Here is a 22,152-nt window from a genome sequence, read left to right on the forward strand (position 1 = left end):
CAATGCCTATTACAAATTACAGTATAAAAAAAGTTAATTTAAAAAACATTCGATTCGATAATATTGATTGCATGTTAAATCAATCTCTGCATATCGCATTGAAAATAAGCAATCCGTTTATTAATTCACACTTCACAAAATGTATTTTCACATTTAACAAGATGTATTTACCATTATGTTTAACCAATCAAGTTTTTTGTTCCACGGGAAAATGCATCTTAGATTTTGTCATAAAAAGAAAACCTTTTATAAAAGAAATTACAGTAAAATTGATAGAGTGAAGATGAATGTTTAATAATATTCTCTTTTTTTTCATTCTCTTACTAGTAAAATTTTTAGTTGTTCAGTATTCTATTCATAAGTTATTAATTGTGAACTTGTGTTGTAATCATGACTGCTTGGGTACTAATTTGGGTGTTGTTTATTTAATAAACGTTTTTGAACTAAATGATAATAAAACCAAACACCATTTTGCTTACCATCTACCAATTCGTTTGAAAAGAACGGAATTTGGGTTTACTTCAGTTTCGACTTTCGAATGAACTATGAAGTGATCAGACAAACCAATCTCTGCTGAAAATCGGGTGTCACAAACATCGGAATCTTAAAATTTCGGTTCTGTTCCGGTCACTGCAGCTGAAATGTGCTCGGTTAAACAACACACTGATTCGGCTCCGATACACAGGAATATCGTCCGAAAACGAACGAGTGGACAATTCCGACATTTTCAACTAATCTGAATCACTGAAATCACAAGGTAGTCAGTGACGAGAATGGTAGAAGAAGACGAGGAAGAACAGTTTGAGCAAACCAAGCCTTAGCCCTAATTATCTGTTCATATTCTGTATTTATTTATTCACCAGAGATGGAAACTGTAGGCGTTCTGATGACTAAACCCTTCTCGGCATACCTGGAAGAAGAGCTCGACAAGAGATTCAAGCTATTCAGGTTCTGGGAATCGTCAAACAGGAAGGAGTTTCTGAAAGAGAATTCGCATTTGATTAGAGCAGTCGTGGGGAACGCCACGGCTGGCTGCGATGCTGAGATGATTGGTTTGTTGCCCAAGCTGGAGATAGTATCTAATTTCAGCGTTGGGTTGGATAAGGTTGATTTGGTGAAGTGCAAGGAGAGAGGTATTAGGGTTACTAACACCCCCGATGTTCTCACCGACGATGTTGCTGATTTAGCATTGGCTTTGATTTTGGCGGTGCTCAGGAGGATCTGTGCTTGTGATCGTTACGTCACGAGTGGGTCCTGGATCAATGGGAACTTTAAGCTGACTACCAAGGTCTGCCATTCATTCTTCTTTCACTGTTATCGTTTTCTTTTTCTTTCCTTCTCCTAATTTAATTTTGAATTCAGTGAAAATAATCAAAATACCACTTCTTTTAATGGTCAGTTTTATTTATTTTTTCTGCAGTTTTTGATAGTTCATAGAATACAAGTTTCCATTGTTACCTAGAAAAAAAGATTTCAAGCCTAGAAATTTTACCTAGAAGAAGATATCTTTTCTCATCTGTGAGCGTATGTTTGCCCGGGTGCATGTGGGTTCAAACTGTAATGAACATTGATGTATGCACAACCCTTCTTGTTGAAGTAAGCAGAGTGCTCGAATTCTTGCTCTTGGTTGAATATTTCTTTCCATCTAATGGAATTATAGTTTCTTTTGCTTGATCTCTTTTTATTGATTTAGTTGTTTTACTGACCACCATGATCTTACCAGTGCACTGCATTCAAATCATATACATGTCTTTAATCTTTTTAATGTAGTTTAGAGCAAGCAGATGCATATATAATTCGTTGACGTTTTTTTTTCTTTCTGATAAGTTATATGACTCATGGTTCATTGATGTGATCTGAACACCACATTACTTGGTCATTTTTGAATGCCTTGTTACATAAACAAGAGGTTTCAGGAATTAAGAAACTTCTTGACCCACAGTTGCTATCATTTGCAGCGAATGTGATTTTATTCTAAAAGTTTTCTGCTAGGGAGACGAAAATGTAGAGTAGAGTAGGCCATCTATTCTACAACTTGTCTCAATAGGTTTACTGATTAGTCAAATTCAGCTGATATCATGGTTCTGCAAATCCAGAGAGCTGCAAATTTGGAAGGTTACCCTTAGTACAACTCAGATTGCCTAAGCCACTCCCTGCCAAGATATACTATGGTTGTTTTCTCCTCTTTTTGGATGCAAATCCTATAAATCTCACTGGCATTTTTTACTATAAAGATCTTTTCAAGTTTCCAAGGGAAATTGGTTACACCCAAAGCCTAACTGCTAAAATGATTTTTCAGTTGAAGTTAACTGCTAATGGTCATCATTCACAGGGAAGCAATTTGAGAGGTTCAAAAAGTTGAACTTTACAAGTATTTTATTTGATAATATCTGGTTGACATAGTTACTAATACAAATGATGGTGAAGCATTATAAATTTTCTTTCTGGATCTATTTGGGGCATTCCATAGTTATCTTTTGCTTTGTACCAAAAAAAATAGTCTTTTTTGTTTTCTAGATTGTTCTATGAGTATATCAATCAGGAATGGAATTGGAGATTGATAGCCTTATGCCTTCATCTCAATGTGTCCATGGAAATTTGATTAGGTAGGAAATTTATTCATATGAAGGACATCTTGCTGTCAGTTCTGGGATCTATCATTCATTGATTGAAGAAAAAACTGCCGGAGATTTTCAAGGCTGGAAAATTATATTACTTTTTTTTGTGCCATTTTAGGTGTTGTGTTATACATTAAGGCCTTATCCTTTTCTAACAGTTTTTACATATTAAAGATAGATTTAAATGGAATATGGCACATAAATATACCATATTAGATTGGTGGTATTTGGAGTCTTAGAATAACAATTTCTATTGTGGTGTATGCTTGAATTAGCATATAGCAATATAAATATGTTCCAGTGTACTTGCCAAAAGACTTCTTCAATGATAACCCTGTGTCCTGTAATGACTGAGGTGTATAGAACTGTTACTCATCGTATGCTCCTCAATCAATATAAAACAACAATTTAATACATTTATGTGTATTGTGTTAAGGCCTAACCTGTCTCACAAGTATTCATTACATTTTCTTGAATGGAAAAGAATTGGTGCAGTTTTACCAAATTTGGTTCTACATCAAACTCATTACTCACCAGAAGATCTACCTTTAGCTGTTATGTTTGCATTGAATTATCTCTTTGCTTAGTTCGTGTTTCTTATTCTTTTTCAGTTCAGTGGCAAATCGGTAGGCATTCTAGGACTGGGTAGGATTGGTTCAGCAATTGCAAAAAGAGCTAACGCATTTGGGTGCCCGATCAGTTATTACTCCAGATCGGAGAAATCAAATACAGATTACAAATACTATCCAAGTGCAGTGGAATTGGCAGCTAACTGCGAGATACTGGTAATTGCTTGTGCTCTGACAGAAGAAACACACCACATTGTGAACCGTGAAGTGATAGATGCATTAGGTCCACAAGGTATCATCATAAACATCGGGCGTGGTTCACACATTGATGAGCCAGAGCTCGTTTCTGCGCTGGTTGAAGGGCGGTTGGCAGGGGCTGGGCTGGATGTATTTGAGAATGAGCCGCAGGTACCGGAACAACTGTTTGGACTTGACAATGTAGTGCTACTTTCCCATGTGGGTAGTGATACAGTGGAAACGTGCAAGGAGATGGCAGACCTTGTGATTGCTAACCTGGAGGCTCACTTTCTAAATAAGCCTCTGTTGACACCTGCGGTTTGAGAGGGGCTTGGATGCTGGACTGGTATTTCATTTGGACATCTCTGAATTCTACTCAGAAAGTTGATAAACTTGATTTCTTTGAGTTTTAGAACAGTCAACAGTGTTGCGCAGAATGGGATTTTGCAGGTTGGTGAGCCATGTTAACAAGCAGGGGAATTTCGTTATCCCCAGTCCCAAGGTCCAGTTACTAATTTTGTGATTCCAACTTCATGAGAATGAATTTATGAATGTTTTTGGAGCCAATTCCCTTATTTTTACCTTAAAATTCAGAGAAAAGGATGGATTGATATACAGGATATACAAAGCTTGCTTCTCAAAGCTCTGAGTCGAATTTTGAGTAGCAAGTTCTTTAGTGGAGCCGAGCTCGAGTAGTGCAATGTATCGACTGGACTCAGCTCGATTACACCCCTAGTCCAAACAGCCCCTTTCAGAAAATAATAAGTATCTTTGTTTTGATTGTAAGACCATTGCAACATGGAACCAAACATTATTATTCATCTAAATAGCAAATTATTTTACAAGCTATATTATGAGCATCTGCCAAGAATTTATAGCACAGAAGACTATCTACAGCACCCGATAAGAAGGGATCTATTGCAAGTTGAAGGGAATACAAGTGTTGGGGGCAGATAAAAAAAAAGAGGGTTTGATCATGATAACGGAAAATCATGTAACCACTCAACGGTATCATAAAAGTGGTAACCAATCAGGTAGTATTTATCAAAATTTACATAATATTTGATTGGTTAAATCTTTTTTGGCATCACGTCTTTTTCTTAAAAAACCACATGGATTGAAGTAATAAAAGATAAGGGTAAATTGCTAAAACTTCCCATGAAGTTTCTGATTGCTGCTGCTAAAATCTTTCCTGAAGTTTAGTAATTACAATCACCTCCCCTGAACTTTTTGTCACGGTTGTAAGTAGATCACCTTTGTTAGAAGCTTCTAGAAAGAGGCACGAAATGTTCAAAATACCCATACAATTACTATTGAGGCTGGTCTTCACACACACACAAAAAAAAAAAAAAACAGTACAAACTTTATAGATAATAAAAAATAGAGAATTTAAAGTTGCAGCTTTACATTTGAACGATTAATATGAAGAGTGAAGTTGGAAAATAAACCAATTTCAGAAAAAAGATCGAAAGGGATTGGGCAAACGATTCATATGAAGAGAATTGGAAAATAAACATTTTGATCAAAAGTAACTGCACGAATACTTTGGACATTTTGACGTCTCTTTTTATAAGATTATAACAAAGGGGTCTACTTGCAACTATGTGGGAATGTTCAGGGGAGGTGATTGCAATTACCAAACTTCAGCTAAAAAAACAACTAGAAACTTTAGGGAACATTTCAGCAATTTACTCTAAATTTAAGTGCTCATAATTTAACAACAGATGTTCAGTATTAAGATACTAATCTCGGCCAAAAATCGGATTGAAATATAGAAACCCAGAAGTTTCAGATACTGTGGCAGAAATGTGCTATGACTTACCGTGTGAAGTGTGAACTAGAGATGAGCATAATTCGGTTAAAACCGAAAAATCGAACCGAAGTTTAGATTTCAGTTTAATTGGTTTGGTTTAATCGGTGTTCGGTTTCTAAAATTGATTTTCCCACATTTTGGTCATGGTTCACAAATCGGTTAACGGAAAAGATCGATTTATTTTTAAAGTTATATAAATTTTTTAATATTATTGATAGTTTCTATAGTTTGATATGTCGATCGATACAAAAAGCTTTCCAGCTCAGTACGAGGAAACTTAAATACTACACCATAAAGTCTAAGTAAAAAGGAAAAACTTAAGGCTATGTTTGTTTGAGGTATAAATTCAAATTTTACACCCATGAAAAATGTGAACCGGTTCAGTAATAGATGGAAATTAGGACCAATTGTTTTTGAAAATTTACACCAATGTTCCCAAGATGTGTTATAGGCCGTTGAATGTTGACTCCAGTATCTTATGGGCCCTAAAGCTGGCAGAAACTCTAAAATCTATAATACCCATTGACCAAGTTAATGTTAGTTTGGCAGCACAGATATGGCTCGTGGTAGTTGCTTTTAAAACGGTGCACCTTTATTAAAGTGTCCATGTTTTAACAACAAAAGGCAATAAATACCATTGGGCTTACATCTTATTACAATGTTGCCATTGAAGATCTCTGATACACACATACCCGGTCTGCGACTGGTGGCATTTTGGATATTTTTTGTAGAAAAACAAAAATAAACAGCAAACATTCCTGCCTTGGTGCATTGTCAAAAGATGAGGCATCCTTTTTAATAATTTACTCTTTTTGGGACCATGATTGATTCAGTGAGAGTCCCCCCTCACGAAAAAAGGGCTGGTTTACACATGAACCAAATAAAATGTAGTTCAATTGAATCTTACAATGACACAAGTTTCTAACAGTCGCTGCCACAAAACTAAAACTTACTTAGATCTGTTGAATGTTTGTAGAGAGTTGAAGTTCACCAATTTTACTCCATCCTTGGCATGCTTTCACTAGTGATTTGACTGATTTTGAATTGATAGGTAATCCATGAGTCAACTAACCCAGTCAGAAAAGTCTTCTCAGGAGCAATAATATTATTGAAAATCTAAACTTTGAACTTTCAATACAGAGATAAATTCCAATGTTTTATTGAATTCTATCCAACAGTATTCACAATTGATGAAAGATCATTTGGCTCTGTGAATAACCAACTAATATGACAGCAATTACCACATCTAGTATAAGTGTATAACCAACCATACAGTCAACAGATCTCAAAAACCATATACTTGCTACCAACTTAACCATCTAATACTCTATGTATATGCATCCAAAGTATCATAGGCTGTGATAAATTTCTGCATTCATTCAAGGGAAAAAAAACAAGGGGATTTTAGCATAGCATTTTGGGCCAATCAAGAAAAAATCAATTAAAATTTTGTATTTTTCATGCATTTATCCATTTGAACCTCAAATTCAGTATCACTGATGCATTTTTGGTTCTAATACGATTTCCCCTGGTGTATTCATGCATATCATAATCACTTCATTGTATTCATACATTTCCTAAATGCATCATGATATACATCTTAAAACCCACTGTCCAAACAGTTCTTTCAAAAATCCCAAATAAAGCTTATAATATATAAACTGGCATTGGGTTCCATACGTTTCTCTTCACTGCCCCCTAAATGGCATAGTGTCAAAGCTGTTTGTGCCTCTACCAAACAATAGATTTTTAATCACCAATCAAGTGAGATGTATTTAATTTTGAATCCACATGCTTTTTATAAGGGACACATAAACAGCAATCACCAACAAAGAACAAGTTGATGAACAAAACGTCTAGTAAAAGAAGATGAAGAATAGCACAGATATAAATTCGTTACCCTTGATTTCTTATGGCTTGCAGCTTGAGTTTTTCCTCAGATCCAAGAAGAAAATAAGATGGCTTGTTGGTCATAAGACTAAGCAGAAACAGTAAATCCAGAAAGTGGAAAATAGAATTGACCAATGAATGGCAAAACAAAGTCAAAAGAACAATGATCCTTTAAGTTTTGAATGGGTGTAGATCTTATATGCTTACATGTTTATTTATTTTTCTGGTAATAAAATAAAAAAGATTTTATTAAAATAAAAAGGAAAAGAAACAAGGAGAGTGACTAGAAGCCACGAGGGAGAGAGAGAGAGAGCAAGAAAACAACTCCCACAAAAAAAAAATAAAAATAATAATAATAATAATAACCCACACTACAGGCCCAAGAAATCCAAAACCCACACTACAAACAATTGACCAATGAATGGCAAAACAAAGTCAAAAGAACAATGATCCTTTAAGTTTTGAATGGGTGTAGATCTTATATGCTTACATGTTTATTTATTTTTCTGGTAATAAAATAAAAAAGATTTTATTAAAATAAAAAGGAAAAGAAACAAGGAGAGTGACTAGAAGCCACGAGGGAGAGAGAGAGAGAGAGAGAGAAAGAAAACAACTCCCACAAAAAAAAAAAAATAATAATAATAATAATAACCCACACTACAGGCCCAAGAAATCCAAAACCCACACTACAAACAATTAAAACTTCAACCCAATTCCACCCTTCAATGCCACCCTTGCCTTACTACTATAACCCAAAGCAGCAAGGGAAAGAAAACAGCCCAACAAGACACACATAAGCCTTCCTTACTTCTTTGATGTTCACTTGAATTTTAAGATCTTGTTTGAACCAACTCCAAAAAATTTAACATCTTCTTTGATGTTCACTAGCAACCTGCAAGAGAAGAAATAATGCAAATAAAAAAACAGAGTTTGATATGCTCTGTTCCTCAGATGCTGAAGTTCCAACAGTGGTACTGGTAGCCTCTTTGTTGCACTCCATGCAGAGCTGTTAATAGCCTCCGGAAGCTTCACCCTAGAAACCCAACTACCAAAGCATAGCTATGCTAACAAAATACACAAGAAAGTAATGTGAATCTTTATTGACCACATCCATCAGATTTAGGACTTCTACGGTCAGGTTCAAAATAAATTGTAGAATAAACATTACATTTTTAGGGTTTGAAAAATAATTAAAGATGAGCTTCAATTTATCAAATAAAAACATTTACCAGTGGGATCAGATTGATTGAACGAACATTTCTAGCACATCTCAGTCTCCAAACTCGGGATATGATAATTCCAACTGGACTTTAAAAAATAAGAAATACTAAACTCGTAAGCAACAAAGAAAATCTAAACTGAAATTACTAAACAAACTCCCTTAATTTCACTGAAGTAATAAAAAGCAACAGAAAGTCCTAGATTAGAAACCACAAACCCAAACAAAAACAAAACTAAGGGACCAGCTCCTGTTGCGATTATTACAATTGTGCAAATTTCTAATAGAGGAACATTAGAACACAATCATTGACTTTGAGAAGAAGACAAACAAAAGGAAAAGAAAATTACCACAGAAACTTAGTCAAGATTTCAATGGAGACAAACATGAAGACCAAAACCCAAATCCCCAAAAATCTCTCCATACCACCATTTCACCTTTGGAACTTCAGCCAATTCGTCCTACCAGTGCCACATGGTGAGAAAATACCATTATGAGATCGAAGGACGGTGAGAAAAATCTGAGGCATCTGTTTCTCGAATCCATTCCTTAGATCGGAAAAAATGGTGGAACAGTCATATCTACAACATCGCTGAGAGGATGTACGAGCAATGAGTTGATCGGGAAAAATGGTGGAAACGCCGGTGTTAATTGACCGTTGTAGTGGCTAAGAGGAGGTACGAGCATTGCCATTTACACCGATAGAGAAGACGATGAAGTTTTACATCGATTTTATCGATGGAAACTTTCCAGCCATTCTCGATGTAAAATTCACCATCAGCGGAGTTTTGCCTCTATTTACGGTGTAAAAGAACATCTAAAACAAACGTTAACAAATTCGAACCGCGGTGTAAAGTTTACCCCGGTTCTTATTTCCACCGAAAACAAACGCAGCCTAAAAAGAGTAAGTTTCAGGCTTCCTTTTCCTTCTTGAACATGTCAGTGACTCAGTGTCAGTGGTCAGTCTAAGTTCTAAAACAAATTCGAACATGCCAGCGAGAGAGTTCATTCGCTACATAATTTTAAAATCTTCTTCTTTTTCTTCTTTTTCTTCTTTTCTGTTTTGGAATTTTATTTCAGTTTTTAACTAAAATAACCGAAATAGTCAAATAAAATTTTGGTTCGGTTTGATCGGTTCCAAGTTTCCAACCAATTTCGATTTCGGTTCGATTTTTGCCTACAGTAGATCGGTTATAAAAAATTCGGTTTTTTTCGGTTCAAAACCGAATTACAACTCCGAAACAACTCAGTGATTCGCGTCCGATACACAGAGATATCGCCCGAAAATGAGCGGGTGCACAACTCCGAAATTACAATCCGACGTACAAAGATTCCTCGTACTCCAACTTTATCTGAAGAACCAAAATCACTGGACACCAGGTAGTGACGAGAATAGTAGAAGAGGCGAGGACTGAGGAGGAACAGTGGGAGCAAACGGAGCCCTAATTGTAATTGCCTGTTCTTCTTCTGTATTCATTTATTACCAAAGATGGAAACCATTGGCGTCCTGATGACCAGCCCCATCTCGGCATACCTGGAGGAAGAGCTCGACAAGCGATTCAAGCTCTTCAGGTTTTGGGAATCCCCGGAGAAGAAGGAGTTTCTGAACAAGAATTCACTTTCGATAAGAGCGGTCGTGGGGAACGCGAGTGTCGGCTGCGATGCTGCGATGATTGATTTGTTGCCCAAGCTGGAGATAGTATCAAATTTTAGCGTTGGGTTGGATAAGGTCGATTTGGTGAAGTGCAAGGAGAGAGGGGTTAGGGTTACCAATACCCCCGATGTTCTCACCGACGATGTTGCTGATTTAGCATTGGCTTTGATTTTGGCGGTGCTCAGGGGGATCTGTGCTTGCGATCGTTACGTCAGGGGCGGGTCGTGGATCAAAGGGGACTTTAAACTGACTACCAAGGTCTGCAAATATTTCTTCTTGTTCTATTTTTCACTATCCTGGGTTTCTTTTTCTTTTGCTTTCCTAGTTTAATTATTCGATTAGCAAAGAGAAGAATTGGTTAATCATTTCAGTTTTCTTTATCAGTTATTTTTGTGAACTAGAAGTTGTACATCCTCTTCTTATTTGGTGATGAACATTTTTTTTAGGATAATTTGGTGATGAACAATTGAGGCATGAATCTTGAGTTCCAATTGATAGATGTAACATTTTATGAAATATTCGTACCAAAAAGATTAATTTAACATGGTTTGTCATTATTTGCAAATGTATTTCTTCTAATAGCAACCGAGATTGTCATCTGTCACTTTCCCTTGAAATATAACTATATAAGATATGGATATAAAAGATTTATTTTTCCTACGCGTAGCAATGAGGTTAATTGGTTTTCTTGAGATTTATTTCCTCTTCTTCTTGTTTGGAATTTCATATATTTTTCTGCTGTTTTCTGTAGAACATAAGTTTCCACCATTACGCATAAAATGATATCAAGCTTAAAGGTTTTACGCAGATGTGAGCATATCTGTCTGAATGTATGTGACTTCAATATTTAACATATGGACAAACCTTCTGGTACTAAACAAAATGCTGTATTCATGGTTGAATGTTTCTTCTCATGTGCATGGAATTAGTTGCTCCTGGTTTCTGTCTTTTTTATTGATCTAAGTATTCCACCAACTACCTTGATTTTGTCAATGCACTCCATTCAGATCATATGTATATCTGGGAAAATTATCTAATGTAGTTTTGGAAAAGCAGAAGCATATATATTCATTGATGTTGTTCTAAATACTACATGACATCGTCATTTTTAAAGAATTGGGTATCCTTGTTACATGAACAAGAGGTTTCGTGATGAAAGGTGTCTTGTATTAAAAGGACAAGCTAGTGATCAACTTGTTTGTTTGGATTGTATACATTTGATTGAGAATAGTGAGTTTCACAGGGTTCTTCCATTGATGTAGGCACAAAATGCCAAACCACATTAAATCATGTGTATTGTTCTCAATTTGCATTATTTTTTAAGTTTCTTTTTGGTTTCTTTCACGACATTTGAAAATTTGAGATATTTTTTGCCCATAGAAGCAATTATTTGCTATAAATATGTTTTTGTTCTAAAAGTTTTCTGCTAGGGGAAGGAAAATGTAACAATTCTAAAAGAATAGGTCATCTATTCTACAACTTCATCCTATATCTTGTCTTGATTGATTTACTGATTAATCAAATTCAACTGATAACATGGTTCTGCAAATTTGGAGAGCTGGATAGTGCTTTCAGAGCATTGCTTGCATTGAGTTGTGGTAAAATGATATTGCAATTTTGCAGTCTTCCCTTGACACCTTTGCTCCTATTGGCTAATCACAAGTCTATGGAAGATGCCTGGTTAGGGTTCAAAGTAGTTCTTTTGCCAACCACAGGCCATTAGAGGCTGAAGGATTGGATTTGTATCAATTGGAGGTGGGGGGGGGGGGGGGTTAGAGTACCTGTTAGTGATGAGGATTAAGACTTGACCAAAGCTGAGGTGACAGAGTTCTACCTGTTTGATTGCTTGCTGTAACTCTCATTGCTTCTTGTTGAAGGGTATTTCATGAATACTATTAGATGGGTTAAGGAATTGGAAAGCAACCCCTGAAGGTTGTGATTACCTTCTCAAAGGCATCAGATTTTTCGTCCTTCATGTGCTATTGGTTGGAGTTCAGTGTTGGAGGAAGGGGCAATGGTTGCAGATGACTTTTGCTAACTTACCGATCAGAATTTTATTTATCTCTGGGAAAGAGCTGAAGGTACAATTGTATGACATTATCATAAGCCTGACCTCTTTATGGAGGAAACAAAAACACCATACTAGGTGCTCAACAACAAGAATACCATCTTGTGAAATTGGTCAGCAGTACAATACGCCATTTAATACAACAAAGCCTCGAACATCAATATCCACTCCACAACGTTGCCTACAATAATTTAGCATCTTAGCATTTGTAGTGCTAGGAATAAGTGAACTCAATATTAAATTCTATACTATCACCTGTAGCATTTTACATGGTGTTTTTTCCTAGCTCCAAGGGGAATTGGTATTCTGTAACACCCAAAGCTTAACTTTGTTAAGTAATTTTTCAGAGTTAATTACTGGTAGTCATTATTCACAATAGTTGTAGCAATTTGAGGGGTTCAAAAAATTGAACTCCGCTGGTATTTCATTTGACAATATCCATTTTACCTAGTTACAAATATAAATGATGGTTAAGCATTAAGAATTTCCTTCCTGAATCTATTAAGTGTATTCCATAGTTCTATTTTATTTTATAGCTTTATGACCTAATGCCCATGGAAATGTGATGAGGTAGGACTTACTACAGAAAATTTATTCATATCAGGATGTCTTTCCGTCAGTTGTGAGCTCTATTGTTGGGGTGGATTGTTGAGGGGTGACAGAGTTCTACCTGTTCCGTTGCCAAGACTTTTTACATATTAATGCAGAGAGGACATGTCGCATCATTCAATAATATTACCATTTTAAATTGGTGGCACTTGCAGTATCGGAATACATTTTTATCTTTATGCATTTGAATCAACATATGATAGTAATAAAATAGTTCAGTTGTATTCACTGTTTAACATAGACAACAGGCTTTTTTAAAACTGATTTGTCTAACAGTGAGACTGGGCATAAGTTTATAATAACATACAAATCAAAAAGAAAGGAAACAAAGAAAGAAAACCCTGTAATGGTCAAAGTGTATAAAATTATTATACACTGTTTTCACAATCACATAAAACAACAGTAGAAGACAACTGTCTAAGGCCTAACCTGCTTCAGAACTAGCATTCAGCAGAGTTCAAATTCTTCATTAGATTCATCAGAAGAGCCATCTGAAAGATGTTAAATTTGTATTGAATTATCTATTTTGCTCACCTCATGTTTCTTATGCGTTGGCAGTTCAGTGGCAAAACAGTAGGCATTCTGGGACTGGGCAGGATTGGCTCAGGAATTGCAAAAAGAGCTGAAGCATTTGGGTGCCCGATCAGTTATTACTCCAGGTCGAAGAAACCGAATATAAACTACAAATACTATCCAAGCGTAGTGGAATTGGCAGCCAACTGCGATATACTCGTAGTTGCTTGTCCTCTAACAGAAGAAACACGCCACATTGTGAACCGTGAAGTGATTGATGCATTAGGTCCAAAGGGCGTCATCATAAACATCGGGCGTGGTCCACACGTCGATGAGGCAGAGCTGGTGTCTGCGCTGGTTGAAGGGCGGTTGGCTGGGGCTGGGCTGGATGTATTCGAGCATGAGCCTCATGTACCGGAGCAACTGTTCGATCTAGAAAATGTGGTTCTACTTCCCCACGTCGGTAGTGGCACCGTGGAAACGCGCAAGGACATGGCGGATCTTGTGATACGCAACCTGGAAGCCCACTTTCTGAACAAGCCTCTCATTACACCTGTAGTTTGAGATTTTTAGCTTGCCACGAAGCTACATTACTCTCTTGTAGGTATTCTGGACTCATATTTCATTTGGACACATCTTAGTAAACTTCATCTCTGTAAGAACAGTATTGTTTTTTACTATTGTTATCTGAAATAGAATAAGAGAAAGTAAAGAATAAAGAATATAGGTTCTGATATGGCAGAACTCCATGCTCTCATGGCAGCAAGGTTCAAAATATCGATACGCCCAATATGGGCTGATAGGTATCAAACTATTGATATTTTGAACCTCGCAAGGGAGCCGATTCAGGCAGCTCAATCGATAATCAGTGTTTGGCAACTGTGGTTCCGGCAGAACCACCACATTGATCAACCACAACAACAGCTATAGGTGAAATTTCAAAACACAAATCAGTAGGCATTCTGGGCATCTTAAGTATTGTGCTGAATGGGAAATTCAACTCTAGAGCCTTGCCAGAATGATCCCAACTCCTGGGTTGTGGAGTGTGGTTAGTTCTATTGTATATATCGGGCTCAAGTATGGGCTTAGAATACACAACTCTCAACACTCGATATCTATCTATATCATGAACAGGCTTAATGAATTAGAAAAGGATGGATTCATACGCTGGGGATTGCAGGTTTATGAATATGGGCAATGTACCATGCGAGAAAGCTCGATGGTCCGGACTCATTGCCTTTCAAATCCAGATTCAACAGAAGTAATTGGAATCAGTTGGCAAGCTTCTCAACCATTGATTTTGGTAAGCATAACTGCTGCAGCCTAACTGTGAACCCAGCACTAATCTAGCTAACTGGAAATCTGGAATGCAGTTGCGAGGGAATCCCGTGAACTGAATGAAAATTTGGATGGAATAGCCAAATGGGATGCATGTGATTCCACCACCGACGCTCCTGATGCCCAAATAGGAAACAGCCCTGAGATTGTGTGAGAGAGAGAGACGTCAATTTCAAGATAAAGATGCAGCGTCGGATCTGACGTTCTTTTGTTCCATGTGGAGATGAGTTTGCATTATTTGATTCGTGCCGGGGTCTTTTGTGGCTTGGTGTACTGATACTGAACTACTGCCCAGCCCACCCACCAAGGTCGAGTCTTCTTTCTTTTGGGCACACAGGTGAGGAAATTGGATACAAGCAGTGACCAAACACTGTGCCTGGTTTGACAATTCTTGACATATTAATGTTAGCCAATCGCCAGGACACAGAAGTTGGTCCCAGTCGGGTCCAAGTTTTGATTGGTCGATAAATAAAAAAGCTTTAAGCCAGACCATTTCGTTGTTCATTGTTGCAGTTAGAAATGTCCAATCCAACCCGTGATCTGACTGCCCGAATGGCTTAACCAGTAGGAGTTACAGAGTCACATCCTCTCAAGTCCATTGGTTATATCTTCTCAACATGCATTAACCACTAAAATTGATAATGGAGGAGAGAGAGAGAGAATCATCCATTTGAACTTTGAAGTTTCACAGAAAGTGAAGATGATAAAGACATTTTAACCACTAGCAGATCATTTGTACATCCTACTCCTACATGCACAAGGCACCATAATTGCTCCTTCAAAGAGCCTTACAGAGATACTGATTTAGTCTGATTACAATAAATGCAAGGAGAACCCAAAGATCCCAAGTGGGCATCTGTGGGATTATCTCCTTGATAATCTCTTCATCCCCCTCTCTCTTTTTCCTTACTTTCCCTTTCATTTGATATTTCTCCCTGCACTGATTCACAAAAAGAACGAAAAAAAAGGAAAAGACAGAAGGAAAAAAAGGAACAGAGTAACTGGTAGAGGAGTTACAGTGGTTGATAATATTTACTTCTCAGCATAGTATTTAGTTTCCAGAAATAGCAGGAGCTGAAGAGGCGCCTTTGAAGATGAGGAATTTGAGGGTCTCCAGGGCAAAATAGATGAAAGTCCCCTGAGAATGAGTGAAGAAACAACCAAAGTTGGAACCCACAACGCATTGCCACCCAGATCCATAAGTCGTATCGAATTCCTGTGACCATTGGAACCAAAAGTTCAGGAAAAGCATAGACATGCTGCATGAAACGATTTCTTCTTCTTCTTTTTTCTGTTTCCATATAAAAAAAAAGGAGAAAAAAGGGCTGTAGATGGTATGAAGTGTCACCTTTTTTATGTGGGCAGCAATGGATTTGCAGTCAAAAACGTCGTAGAGATCAAGCGCTTGGGAAGCAGAACTCATGGCCTGTATCTGCATCTTCACAGGCATGTCTGTGTCTTCTATCAGAGCTTTGCCTTCCAACATCTTCTCCTCTCCTCTCTGCTCTATGAAACCCACCAAGGGTTCTCGTTGTCTCGATCTCTTCTAAATGAAAGGAAAGCAGAAGAAGAAACCAGAAAACAGATGAGCCTCTGTCTCTCTTCTTCACTGCCTTCCAAATGTTACAGAAAACCCAGAAAAGATTTAATGCTTTATTGAAAACTTTGTTGCTGACACAAAACCCAACCTTTTGTTCCTTTCTTTCCTCCCTCCCTTCCCATTTCTGGGGGTCTTTAGCTTTATTATAAATTTATAATGGAGACTTGGAGAGGAATCTCAGTCTCTCTCTCTCTCCTCTCTCTCTCTTTTTCATCTTCAACGATGTAATAAAAGTACTAATAAACTAATGATTCGTAGGATAAAGACGATGAAGCAGAAAAATAATGGGTTAAAACAATGATTTAATGGGATTTAGTAAGAAAGATTGTAGTCGAATTGGCTTTACTAGACCAGATCCTCACACCCACAAGAAATGAAGAAAGGTAGACCTAAACGACGGTCTATCAATTAGCTTTGCCAGGCCCTTGAGTTTTCTATTGCCTGATCAAACGGCTGTGATGAGATCAGGTTGGCCTTTCCTGGGCATCATCACACTGTAGAAAGTAGGAACAGAACTAGAAGAATCTGGTGCTTCCAAATAAACAAATAAATAAATAAAGAAGTATCTAGAATGCAAGGGGAGAAGGGCATATTCGTCATTTTGATGCCCTCTGCCCCCAGTCCCCAGTGGCCCCACTCCCAGAAAAAAAAAAGTGTAAAAATCTTAGAGAGATAGATAGATACCCCTCCAAACATGTCCCACCGAGACTTCTGTCTCAAGATAATTTTGTTTAATCCAAAGCACTACATTGTGCTGCCACGTCAGCTGCTACAAAGCTTGGATGACTTAAAGCAACTTCCTTGGAGTTGGAGGCTGTTTGGCTACTGTTGGACTACAGTCGTTTAAGTCGGTAGGTTTAATGTTAAAAGTTTAAACTGATACCAATATACCATACGGCATGGTTCAAAGAATGGATAACGCTGGGGAGATGGAGAGGAGGAAGCCACAACGATGAGAGTTCCTTAAAAGTTAAGTGCAAGTGATGTGATTTGGTCATGTAATAGCCAGGTGGTGAAACATAATCATTCTTATCATTAAGTCATGTCCAGTAATGGAATAAAGTTTTGTTCGAGGTTCAAAGTATTGAAAACGTAAAATGTATTAGAAAATTAATTTTAAGAGATTTATTAAGATATGCTTTTTATACACACGGATATAAATGAAAAATTATATTAAAAACATGAAATATAAATATTAAATGGCATATATATATATATATATAAGAATTGCATATTTTAATGGTTCATAATCAAATATACAATAATATATAAATATTAGCTAATATTATTATAAAATTCTAGAAAAATCATAAATGATAAATCTTAGAAATAAAGTACATGGATATTCAAAAGACTTATGAATTTAATTTAAATAAATTATATGTGATGGGGTCAAAAATTAGGTCTGAATTGACTGCCACATGGACTACTTAGAGAGGTGACAGCCAGGCCTGGGACCGGCAATTAGTCAAATGTGGCATGACTTTATTTAACCACAAGGGTAATGTTGGTGCATGCCACAAGTCTCACGTAGGACCAGGACACATGGCAAACGCTAGCCGAACTTGTCTTGTTCTAAGGTTGGCACTAATGACCTCAAACTCCTTGTCCCATGGCATGTGGCAAATGCCCCCCAACAGGTATATAATGGCACACTCCTTAAGCTAACCTCTCTTTATTCTCTCTAGTAAGCTCTTTAAGCCTTATTGCTCTCTTGCACACTTGAGCTCTTGAACTCACATGGCTAAGATCAGTTCAGCTTGCCAACCACCTTACTCTCTTAGTGACTTGAGCATCATAGTGGGGACCTCTAACTCTTGAGTTCATATCTCCGCCCCACAAGGAACCACCCCACAATGCCCCACAATACATCTCTGTCGTATATTGGGAACATCTCCTGATGATAATGCCAGTCCCGATGATGTCATTATTGGGAGATAATCCCAATACACGGTGGGAGTGTGTTGTAGGGTGTTGTGGGGCGGCCCCTTGTAGGGCGGAGATGTGGTCTCCTAACTTCCATGTGTGCAGGGTCGTTGAACCAGTCCAACTCATCTTTGTTACTCATCCACTTCAGCCCAGACAACATCAACATACTTAACCAATAATATTAATATTGATAAGTTATATGCCTAAATACTAATTTTATAAGATAGATGTATTACTTAATTTACATTTAGTTTAACCACTTATATTAATATTTAATTGGTTACGTGTATTTTTAATATTTAACTGATTACTTGTTTCATCCATATGAAATAATGATGATTGTATGATACACAACATTACCAGGTAATGTCTACCCAAGTTGCTTAATACTAAATCTATACTATATATAGAAGTGTGAATGTAGTGTGAAACTTTTTTTGGACTAAAATTATCATTTATTTCTTTGTTTGAGAAATGATATACAAGTCATTTTATTATAGCTTTAATGGCTACTATAATGGCCTTATTTGTGTATTTAATCCATCCTTAATGGTAAATATAACTTCAATTATTACTTTCCACCTCAATTAATTCTCTCTCATTAAGTCCAATACTTAAGTTATTAAATTCCATTTTTTTCTTATTAAATTCTATTTTTTAAGTTATTTTTCACTAATAAATGCTACTAATTAGATCAATGTCAATATTTTTAACAATATAAACCATATATTTAAAAGCTGATTCAAAAACAAAATCGTTCTTTATTTGAGTGGTGGCTAAGCAATTCAACAGTCCAAATCAAATTGGTCAACCTATGAAGTCATAATTAGGTAATAAAATTTTTAATATAGAAATAAAGATAGAAAATTACAAAAAAATATAGAAAAATTAGACACATTAATGATATTTTATTAATCAAATTAAAAAAATAAGTGTAATAAACAAGAATGTTTTTTATTGATAATGAAAATGAAATACATAATTTAAAACTAACCAAAAATGAAATATAAAAATTAATAATAAATAGTTTAACCTTTGGGTTAAATGTCTTAACCTTTAATGTCATAAATAAATAATAAAAATTAATAAAATATAAAAATACATAAATTTTGAAAAAAACTTTCAGGCACATGTGTAATATCATATTAAACAAAAAGTAAGTGTGACATACTACAATTATTTTTACACACAAAAATATAAAAAAATTATAGAAAATTTTGAACACATCTATAATTCTAGATTTATACTGCTATTAAAAATATAGATAAGATTGTGGAACTTTCTTTTGACTAAAATCAAGATTTTAAAAATCGATCTAGAAACGGAACCGCTTTGGCTTCTGGTTTTCAAGTCAACAGTTCAACCATCCAGTTTGAGCGAGCCAAATCGGTAAGATGTAAAATACAATGTAGCTTTTTATTTTGACCATTAGGTTATGATTAGGCTAAAGTTCACCGTATATATACATTATTATGAGAGGTGAGTGTGAGACTTTGAAAAAGAGACGGTTGGTTAAAGTTGAGAAGTGAGAAAAAAAGAAAGAGAAGAAGAAGAAGAGAAAGATGCGTCGTCGGAGGTGGTTGTCACCATATTCATTGAACATTGTTGTAGAACTATTTTCCCTAAGAAGAAGAAGAAGGAATTGGTGGCAGCGGCTATCTCCTTGTTCATCATCACCGCCGCTACAACACCGTTTGCCCTCTTCTTACATCTCTCTCATCTATCTAAATCACTCTAAAATCATGAATCATTTGCTTCATTGGTGTATCATATTTTAATATAAGATGGATGTTTAATCTCTCATCTCTTGCATTGATTTTTCAATTTTTTCATTGGAGTTGCAATTTTTTGTTGTTACAACTTAAAAAGAACAACTGAAATGAGAAAACTCAAAATTAAAATAGAATAACTAAAAACCCTAACTAATTTTGGCCATTGGGAATAATCGAATAAGATTTTGAGACATTAGAGTTTCTTTTATCATTTTTTTTTATTTTCTAATTTCTATTTTTAAAATAAATAAACATTTTAGAATTATTTTGAAAGTAACCCAAGAATTGTTAATCGAGTTGAACATTTTGACGATTAAATCGCCCAGATAAGCAATTCTCTAACCATTTTCAATGGTTTTTTTAAATCACAATTCAAGGCCAAAACAAAACCAGTGACCTGACCAGTTCCTGGGCTAAATGGTTCTATTGTCTGACCTAGTCCAATTTCTAAAACATTGATTAAAATACTCATTTTTAAATTTAGTCCTTATTTAATTGTAAGGTTTAAATTGTCAATTAAACTACTACTTTTCACCTCATTCAATTCCTCCTATTTAAATCTTATAGTTTTTTGATAAATGAAAAAAAAAAGAAAAAAGATCTATATAAAAGTACGGATGTAGAGTGGAATTTTTTGGACTAAAATTACCCTCTATTTCTTTGTTTGATAAATGGTATGAAAGTCATTTTATTACAACCCTAATGTCAACTTTTGATGGCTACTAAAATGTCCATATTTGTTTATTTATTACATCTCTAATTGTAAGGGTTGAAAATGTAATTTCAATTATTACTTTCCACTTCATTTAATCCCCTTTCATTAAGTTTTATACTTAAAGGTATTAACTCCCATTTTCTCTTATTAAATCCTATATTTAAGTTATTTTCACCAATAAATAGTACTAATTAGATATATGTCAATATTTTTAACAATATATACCCAAATATTTTAAAATTGGCTAAAAAACAAAACCATTCTTTATCCAAGTGGTGGCTAAGGCGTTAAGCAATTCAACCATCCGAATCAAATCGATGAACTTATGAAATCATAGTTAGGTAATAAAATTTTAAAATAAAGATAAATATAAAAAATTAGACACATTTTTTATACTTTTATTAAACAAACTAAAAAAAATAAGTGTAATAAAAAGAATTATTTTTATTGATAATGAAAATGAAATGCATATTTTAGAACTGACAAAAAATGAAATTATCTTACTATTTGGCAAAGACCAATAATTCAACTTTTAGGTCAAATGTGTTCACATTTAATGTCATAAATAAATAATAAAAATTAATAAAATATAAAAATACAAAAAATGAAAAAATACATAAATGTTGCAAAAAAACATTCAAGCACATGTATAATATTAATTAATTACCATATTAAACAAAAAGTAAGTGTGATATATTGGGATTATTATTTTTAGACAGAAATATAAAAAATTACAGAAAAAATTGAACACATCTATAATTCTATATTTATACTACTATTAAAAATATAAAGAAGAATGTAGAACTTTTTTTTATTAAAATACTATTTTTTAAATTTAGTCCCTATTTAATTGTGAAGTTTAAATTGTAAATTGAACTACTACTTTTCACTTCATTCAATTTCCTCTATTTAAATCTTACATTTCTTTGATAAATGAACAAAGAAAAACACCAAAAAGATAAAATATTATAAAAGGAAGCATCTAACCAAGCAGGTAGACTTGTTAATGATATTTGAAACTTTACAACTTGATCCGATTATCACATATTTAGATGATTTGCTTATGTAATCATATTTGGATTTTGCAATATGCATCTGATTAATGATAAAAAGAAAAAAACATATAAACACAAAAATAAAAATAAAAATACATATTTATACAAATTTTTGTATACAATATTGCTATAATTATCATCATCTAGAATTAGGGGTGTTCACAAGTCGAGTTGGGTCGGTTCCAATGATTTTTTTTCAACCAACCCGACCTTTTCAGGTTGCTTATTCACCAAACCTAAATCGACCTACACTAAAGTAAAACCGATCCAAACATGAAGGGTCGGTTTGTCGGTTTAGCCAATCGGTTTTGGCAATTGGAAAATGGGCAAAAGCAAGAGGTCGTGTAGTGTTTAGTGTGTGCAAAAGAATTTTCAAAAATCTCCTTAAGTTTGACAAGTTTAAAGCCTTAGGGAGCTTTCTTGCAAGGTTGTCGATCCCAAAATTGTAATAAATAAAAAGACTTTGAAATTAACTCAAACTTTTCCCCATATCCCATTTCCATGTTTCATATTCTGTGTAAACTTTTTAACTCAAAAAACAAAGTAAAAAAGA

General features: G+C 35.2%; 3 protein-coding genes across 3 annotated transcripts; 2 read left to right on the forward strand and 1 right to left on the reverse strand.

Annotated features, from left to right (window-relative positions):
• Positions 1-480: 480 nt before the first annotated feature.
• On the forward strand, positions 481-3,991 carry LOC104595177 (glyoxylate/hydroxypyruvate/pyruvate reductase 2KGR-like). The gene is made up of 2 exons (XM_010255791.3): positions 481-1,288; positions 3,230-3,991. The coding sequence occupies exons 1-2, from the start codon at positions 866-868 to the stop codon at positions 3,746-3,748; spliced, it is 942 nt and encodes a 313-aa protein (XP_010254093.1). The 5' UTR covers positions 481-865; the 3' UTR covers positions 3,749-3,991.
• A 5,705-nt stretch (positions 3,992-9,696) lies between these two features.
• LOC104595178 (glyoxylate/hydroxypyruvate/pyruvate reductase 2KGR) lies at positions 9,697-13,909 on the forward strand. Its single transcript, XM_010255792.3, has 2 exons — positions 9,697-10,258; positions 13,236-13,909. The coding sequence occupies exons 1-2, from the start codon at positions 9,836-9,838 to the stop codon at positions 13,752-13,754; spliced, it is 942 nt and encodes a 313-aa protein (XP_010254094.1). The 5' UTR covers positions 9,697-9,835; the 3' UTR covers positions 13,755-13,909.
• A 1,302-nt stretch (positions 13,910-15,211) lies between these two features.
• LOC104595179 (dynein light chain 1, cytoplasmic-like) lies at positions 15,212-16,359 on the reverse strand. Its single transcript, XM_010255793.3, has 2 exons — positions 15,877-16,359; positions 15,212-15,744 (listed from the first exon to the last, which is right to left on the reverse strand). Exons 1-2 carry the CDS (start codon positions 16,012-16,014, stop codon positions 15,580-15,582), a joined length of 303 nt encoding a protein of 100 aa, XP_010254095.1. The 5' UTR covers positions 16,015-16,359; the 3' UTR covers positions 15,212-15,579.
• Between the last annotated feature and the right edge of the window lie 5,793 nt (positions 16,360-22,152).

Source organism: Nelumbo nucifera, chromosome 2 (assembly GCF_055504915.1).
Source record: "Nelumbo nucifera cultivar China Antique chromosome 2, China Antique-T2T, whole genome shotgun sequence".
In the NCBI taxonomy this organism is placed as follows: Eukaryota; Viridiplantae; Streptophyta; class Magnoliopsida; order Proteales; family Nelumbonaceae; genus Nelumbo; species Nelumbo nucifera.

Bases quoted from the DNA above. Each gene is read 5' to 3' on its own strand.
- LOC104595177 (XM_010255791.3), top strand. From the start codon at position 866: ATGGAAACTGTAGGCGTTCTGATGACTAAACCCTTCTCGGCATACCTG. The intron at 1,289-3,229 runs GTCTGCCATTCA...ATTCTTTTTCAG, and splicing joins ACTTTAAGCTGACTACCAAG to TTCAGTGGCAAATCGGTAGG.
- LOC104595178 (XM_010255792.3), top strand. From the start codon at position 9,836: ATGGAAACCATTGGCGTCCTGATGACCAGCCCCATCTCGGCATACCTG. The intron at 10,259-13,235 runs GTCTGCAAATAT...ATGCGTTGGCAG, and splicing joins ACTTTAAACTGACTACCAAG to TTCAGTGGCAAAACAGTAGG.
- LOC104595179 (XM_010255793.3), bottom strand. From the start codon at position 16,014: ATGTTGGAAGGCAAAGCTCTGATAGAAGACACAGACATGCCTGTGAAG. The intron at 15,745-15,876 runs GTGACACTTCAT...CAATGGTCACAG, and splicing joins TTGCTGCCCACATAAAAAAG to GAATTCGATACGACTTATGG.